A 7577-nucleotide genomic window follows, 5' to 3' on the forward strand; every position below is an offset into this window, starting at 1 on the left:
CAGAAATTATTACGTGTATGAGAGAGGTAACCCTCTCCCCAAGACTTCGCTCTTTACGCCAAGGTTTTACTTTTTGTACCAATTCTTTAAGAACAATTCCTGAAACACAAAGACCACTTAAATTTAAGATTTTTTAAATTATATAAAGAAAAACGTCAGCGTAAAGAGCGAGGTCTTGAGGAGGGGAAACCCTTTGATAAGAAAATAATTTCTTTTCGGTTTATATTTTGATGTTGCTCCTTACTTTCACTTCGAAAGTAATTTCAAAGTAATTTTTAATTCTAATTTTAAAATTACAAGTAATTTTTTTTCAATTCTATAAAGAAAATTTACGTAAAGAATAAAGTCTGGAGGAGGGGGCAGCCCTTTAATATAAAAAATAATTTCTGTTCGTTTTAGGTTTTGATGTTGCTCCTTACTTTCACTTGAAAAAACTTTTTTTTATATTTAATCCCAAAAAGAAGTGTCTTTTTTCCTTAAATTTTTCTTCTTTCATATTCTTATTTGAGTAATTAAGACGGTTTTCGAACATCCAGGGGGTGGGGGTACCAAAATTTTTTTGGGGGGAAGGCTTCTTGTAAGGTTAGGGAAAACCCAACTAAGTGGCCCTGAGGGAGGGGGGATAAAGCCATTTGCAATCATGAACTGCTTGGACAAGACTTGCCACAATCTTGTTGCAACATTTTGCAGCTTTCGTTGTTCGTTTTTTTTTCGGTCATTTTTAGCAGTTTCTCTGTTGTTTCTCATATTACCCAATAGTTTCCCATTTGATCGATACTCATAATGCTTTATTACCTATTAATCCTCAGCTCAAAAAATAAGCATCTTCTTTTCATAATATTAAAATTTCCACTTCACAAAGAAGCAAAAGCACGGGAATAAAACGCCAAAATCCCTCAGATTCTACCGGAAAATCACGACAGTATTAGACAAAGGTGCGGGATCTCACAAGATCACCGATAAACCAACTATTGATTCTTTCATGACTTCAAAACCTGATTATCTAGTCTAGTATTTGCATTATCTAAGAACTTAAATTCGCATCCTACACCCTTGAAGCCATATGAATCTTGCTTCAAGTAAAAATATAGGATAACAACTTCAAATTCAAGCTGGATAACATAGGATAACAACTGGATAACATAGGATCAACATAGGATAACAACTTCAAGGCTCCAAGCCTTTTATTTTGGTCAGGACATTTTTTCGTCCCAACCTCCCCCCCCCAATTAAAAAGGGAAAAGCCTAGTCGCATCCCTGAACAGTGGTATGCCCATGATCTCCCTTGGGGGGGGGGGGGAGCATCAGTCTACCTATAACAGAGTCATGAGAGGAAGAAGTGTATTGATCATGAATCCATCAACCAATATTTATTTATAGACAAATAACTAATGAGGCAAGAAATTACTGTTAAGGTTATGACTCAAAAGCTTAGCATGTGTGAGTCGACGACGCAAAGAAATTCGCATTAGGAAGAGTCACTTTTTTGCTTTGCCAGTAAACTAAGTGGGTAAATAATCTGAATGAACTGTCTTCCAAATTGATCAATTTTGAGCAAAGTACTTCAGAATTTTGGGAATTACCATTTCAACGTCCATTTTCTTCTCGTCTCTTCAAATATCCTTGCCAGAAAGTAAATAATCTTAAATAGGAAAACGAACATTATTCTACAAAGCCGCAAAACTTTCATAAACTAGTATTATGCATTGTCACTTTCCGACTAATTAAACAGTTCGTGGTAACGAACTGTAAGTAAGGAGCAATGCGGCTCAATAATAACCAAAACTCTAAGAAAAAGAGGTTTGATAACAACTAAAAGATAAGTAACACGGGGAGGAACTGGGTAGGTGATTTTTAGATGACAAGAAAGGTGCTGCTCGAAGCGGGCAATAGCTACAACAACTCCAGCTTGGTACAGCTGAACTACACCATCCATGTTGGTTTAGTTTCCTTTCGTTTGATGTGTGAACCTGCTGTCGTCTAGTTATTTCCTGTTGGAGTGCAATTTTATTTATTTTGTAATCAAGGTAAGGTCAACACACTTCTTTTTATTAGAACTATAGCAAGCCGTACTTGTAGTAAGTTAAGTGGGCTTTGTTTTTAGTCACCTTGTTTCTTTCATGTTTTGTTTTTGTTTTTCATGTTTCTTTCTTTTTTCTTTTTGTTTCTTGTTTCACATTGTTTCTTTACTTGAAGTTTTCACGTGGTCATAGCCTCTAAATAATAAGACGTGTTCCTGGGGCAGAACGGGAGAGACGGAATGGAGAAGTGCCCCATTCCCCCCACACTATTTTGATCTGGCCAGTCCTTAAAATTGGGTCAGTAACTTTTCTTAATTCGTTTTCAGATGCTTCGTGTGCATAAAGAAAAAGGCAAACAGACAATCCTGGTCTACTGAGGCGATGAACAGTGCGATTGTTGTGTTTATTTTCTATTAAATACAGCTGCCTGAAGATTTCTAATGAGTAATACGTTGAGAAAACAAGGAAAATCCTGAGTATGTGTATGTGGTAAAACTGCTGGGAACTTTCAAGTCGTGTTTACCCAAAAACAGGAACTTGACCTTGTGACGTAAAAAAAAGAGCTAAGAGCTCATATGGCACTTGTGACGAGGTAGGAAGAGCCAAGAACTCATATGGCATGAGCTCTATTAAATATTTAAGAATTAATAGATCACTTTAAAAGGAAAATCAGATGCTTAATGCCGGTCAGGACTAAAAATAAGAGCTCTGAATCACGAGGTCCTTCTAAATGTCAAAATCCCTTAAGTTCCGATCACCCACTCGTAAGTTAAAAATACCTCAATTTTTCTAATTTTTCCTCTCCCTTAAGCCCCACAGATGGTCGAATCAGGGAAAACGGCTTTATCAAGTCCATTTGTGCAGCTCCCTGACACACCTACCAATTTTCATCGTCCTAGCACGTCCAGAAGCACCAAACTCGCCAAAGCACTCAATCCCACCCCCTAACTCCCCCAAAGAGAGTGGATCCAGTCCGGTTACATCAATCACGAATCTACAACATTTATAAGCGTTTTCCAAGATTTCCGGTTTCCCCCTCCAACTCCCCCAATGTCAACAGATCTGGTCGGGGTTTGAAGAGCTCTGAGACATGAATTCCTTCTAAATATCACGTTTCATTAAGACCCGGTCACTGGTTCTTACGTTAAAATAGCTCAATTTTTCTAATTTTTCCAAATTAAGAACCCGCAGCTCCCCCAAAGAGAACGAACCCGTTCCAATTATGACAATCACGTATCTATAACTTGTACTTATTCTTCCCATCAAGTTTCATCCCGATCTCTCCACTCTAAGCGTTTTCCAAGATTTCCGGTTCCCCCTCTAACTCCCCCCTATTTCACTGGATCTGGCCAGGATTTAAAATGAGAGTTCTAAAGCATAAGATCATTCTAAATAAAAAATTTCATTAAGATCTGATCACCTGTTGGTAAGTTACAAATACCTCATTTTTTCTAATTTTTCCATATTACATCCCCTCCCCCCAAATCCACCAAAGAGAGCGGTTACAGTCTGGTTATGTTTGTCACTTATCTTGGACTTGTGCTTATTCTCCCCACCAAGTTTCATCCTGATCTCTCCGCTTTAGGCATTTTCCAAGATTTCCGGCCCCCTTTAATGACACTGGGTCCGGTCAGGATTTAAATAGAAGATCTCAGTTACGAGGTCCTTCTAAATATGAAATTTCATAAAGATCCGATCATTCTTAGTAAGTTAAAAATACCTTATTTTTTTAAAGTTTTACAATTAACCCTTCTCCCCCAACTCCCCCAAAGAGAGCGGATCCGTTCCGGTTATATCAATAACGTATCTAGGACTTGTGCTTATTTTCCCCACCAATTTTCATCCCGATCCCTCTACTCTAAGAGTTATCCAAAATTTTAGGTTCCCCCAACCCCCCAACCCCCCAATGTCACCGAATCCGGTCGGTATTTAAACTAAGAGCTCTGAGACATGATTTTCTTCTAAACATCAAATTTCATTAAGATCTGTTTACTCCTTTGTAAGTTAAAATACCTCATTTTTTTCAGAATTAACCCTCCCCCCAAGTCCCCCCAAAGAGAGCAGGTCCGTTCCGGTTATGTCTATCATGTATCTAGGATGATTATTTTCCCCACCAAGTTTCATCCCAATCCCTTTACTCTAAGCGTTTGCAAGATTTCCCCCCCCCCCCAATGTCACAAGAAACGGTCGAGATTTAAGATAAGAGCTCTAAGACACGATATCCTTCGAAACATCGAATTTCAATAAGATCTGATTACTCCTTCATAAGTTAAAAATACCTCTTTTTTTCATTTTTCCGAATTAACCCTCCCCCAACTCCCTGAAAGAGAGCGGATCCGTTCCTGTTATGTCAATCACGTATCTAGAATTTGTGCTTATTTTTCCCACCAAGTTTCATCCTGATCCCTCCACACTAAGCATTTTCCAAGATTTTAGGCTTCCCACCCCAGCCCCCCCCCCCAATGTCACCTGACCCAGTCGGATCCGATCACCCGTTCGCAAGTTAAAAATACCTCCTTTTTTCTAATTTTTCCTATTTAACCGTCCCCCCACTCCCCCGCCCAGATGGTCGAAACAGGGAAACAACAATTTATAATTTAATCTGGTCTGGTTCCTCATACCCCTGCCAAATTTCATTGTCCTTGCTTACCTGGAAGTGCCTAAAGTAGCAAAACCAGGACAGACAGACCAACAGACCAACAGAATTTGCTATTGCTATATATCACTTTGTTAATATCAAGTGCCATAAAAAAGATAAAAATCTTGAAAGACATTTGAAGACAATATGCATCTGAAAGAAATAAATTTAAAAGTAAGAAAATTTAAGAAAACCCTCCCCCAACTCCCTGAAAGAGAGTGGATCCGTTCCTGTTATGTCAATCACGTATCTAGAATTTGTGCTTATTTTTCCCACCAAGTTTCATCCTGATCCCTCCACACTAAGCATTTTCCAAGATTTTAGGTTTCCCACCCCAACCCCCCCCCCCAATGTCACCTGACCCAGTCGGGATTTAAAATAAGAGCTTTGAGACACGACATCCTTCCAAACATCAAATTTCATTAAGATCCGATCACCCGTTCGTAAGTTAAAAATACCTCCTTTTTTCTAATTTTTCCTATTTAACCGTCCCCCCACTCCCCCGCCCAGATGGTCGAAACGGGGAAACAACAATTTATAATTTAATCTGGTCTGGTTCCTCATACCCCTGCCAAATTTCATTGTCCTTGCTTTCCTGGAAGTGCCTAAAGTAGCAAAACCAGGACAGACAGACCGACAGACCAACAGACCAACAGAATTTGCTATTGCTATATGTCACTTGGTTAATATCAAGTGCCATAAAAACGATAAAAATCTTGAAAGACATTTGAAGACAATATGCATCTGAAAGAAATAAAATTTAAAAGTAAGAAAATTTAAGAAAACTAAGAAAAACACAAAGGAAACAAACAGTTTGGCTCACCTCCCTGAATTAGTGGGACCTCAATGAATGTGATGTTTTCTGTCATCTCTAGGTTTGTTTAACTATTTTAAAATCTCTTCTTCAAAAAAGTCAGGGCTCAATCAACTCGAATAAAGTCTGCTCTTCTTTATAAGACAAATGAACTACAATTCCTGTAAAATAAAGACTTCAAAATAAATATTGGCTTTAATTGAAGAGTAAAATGAATGCAAACCTGGCCCACACTATTTTCCTCCTTCATCAAGTCCTTTCACCTTCCCTCACCAATAATCAGAGAACTCAAGAGCAATAATTCACAACAAGGCTTAAATTCAGTATAAAAAGTTCCCTAATTAAGATAATTATTCAAAATTCAGAAAATTTTAGTATGAAATTTCTTTTCAGTAATGACATGAAAGATTTGACCCAAGATAGAGTTGCCAAACCTGACGAATCCCATGCAATTAATGCTCCAAATTCTTCTGTGGGCTTTTTATTATCCAAACATTCTAACTTATTTCACATTATAAAACTTGTAATGCTTCCATTATTGCTGCAATGGTTCACGCATTGCAGAAATGCATATGGAAATCTGGCTGTATCTTTTTGAAAGATGGCCCAGAATTATATCTGGCCTACAGGCCTTTAACTGCTGAGAATGTAACTCAAGTACTTGCACTTCCCATAGCCCATCAATGAATTAAGAACTTTAATTAGGATTATTGTTTAAAAACTGACAGGAAGACTTGGTTACAGATGAGGATGATGGATTTCTGATTATCTGAAGATTCTTTTAGGGAGTCAAGGGAGTGAAAGGACTAATTGGCAACTAATATACCCTGTATACTAATTTTTGAACTGAAAGATTAAGTTCTAGAAGAAGAATATTGGCTTATTTGACTCTTGCTTTAGTCCTTATACTGCAAAGGAGGCACAGAAGACAAAAAGAGAAAGATATCCAGTCTGAAATAACAAAGATTTTGATGTTCTGTAGTCATAATTTTATTCATTTAAAACCTTACCGTGAATCTGTCCTTGTTTGACCAATTTGCTGATGAAAGCTAGAGAATTTTTCAAGCAGAAAAAGGGACAGAATCTCCACACAGAATGCTAAATCCCAATGGATTCCTGCATTGTGTTAAACAACCATTAATCCTTTCCCTGGAAGGAAAATTCTAAAGAAAGGTGGACTTTGTGATGTAAAGATGGACCAATGATATCAGTGTGTTGTGATATTTTGAAAGGTTATGATATCTTGTCTTTTTGCTTTTCTAGACCCCTTTCTATTTCTCCTTTATGATTCATGATTCAATAAAAAAAAAGTTTTTTTTAACGGAAAGTAAGTAGCAATAGTAAAACTTAAAATGAACAGAAATTACTTTGTATGTGAAAAGGGCTGCTTCCTCCTCAGCGTCCCACTCTTTACGCTAAAGTTTGACTCTTTCTCTTAACTCTACTTTTTAAAAAAGTAAATTGCTTTAGCATAAAGAGCAGGGTGTTGATGAGGAAGCAGCTCCTTTCACATATAAAGTAATTTCTGTTTGTTTTAAGTTTTAATGTTGCTTCTTACTTTCTGTTAAAAAAAACTTTTTTTTTTTTTATTTAATTTCTGAACATTTTTGAATTAATGCATGTTTTGACTTTGGCTCTCCACAGATGAATAATTAAAATGAAATTTGCATATTTATACTTTTGGCTAACTGGCTTTCTCATAGTTTTGATCAAATGATTTTGAGAAAAAAAGAGCAGGGGAGGAAGCCTAGCTGCCCTCCGATTTTCAGTTATTTAAAAAGGCAACTAGAACTTTTAATTTATTACGAATCTTTTTATTAGTAAAAGATATACGTAACTTTTAAATTAGCTTACATAACCAACTTCTGTATTCTCATGTTTTTATTACATATATGAGGAGGTTCACCCCCTTGTCAGTACCTTGCTCTTTACACTAAAGCTTAAATTGTCCCAATTTCTTAAGACTGACCCCTGAATCACAAAAGCCATAGAATAAATAGTTGAAACTATTAAAAATACTTTAGTGTAAAGAGCAAGGTATTAGGAGGAGGTGAGCCCATCATATGCATAATAATTTCTGTTTGTTTTAAGTTTTAATTCTGCT

General features: G+C 36.9%; 1 protein-coding gene across 7 annotated transcripts in view; it reads right to left on the reverse strand.

Moving 5' to 3' along the window:
• Nucleotides 1-7577, reverse strand: part of LOC136037357 (gastrula zinc finger protein XlCGF52.1-like) — a 31884-nt gene that overhangs the window by 21677 nt on the left and 2630 nt on the right. For 3 of the 7 annotated variants that reach the window (XM_065720053.1, XM_065720057.1, XM_065720055.1), the window contains exon 2: nt 5483-5634. The exons of 1 other annotated variant lie outside the window; for it this stretch is intronic. In XM_065720053.1, the coding sequence (XP_065576125.1) occupies nt 5483-5528 (46 nt within the window). In that variant the 5' untranslated portion in view covers nt 5529-5634. Of the gene's footprint in view, nt 1-5482; nt 5635-6483; nt 6623-7577 lie in introns of those variants that run through there. 3 more of the 7 variants (XM_065720059.1, XM_065720058.1, XM_065720054.1) reach the window with 2 other exon arrangements.

Source organism: Artemia franciscana, chromosome 16, assembly GCF_032884065.1.
Source record: "Artemia franciscana chromosome 16, ASM3288406v1, whole genome shotgun sequence".
NCBI lineage: Eukaryota > Metazoa > Arthropoda > Branchiopoda > Anostraca > Artemiidae > Artemia > Artemia franciscana.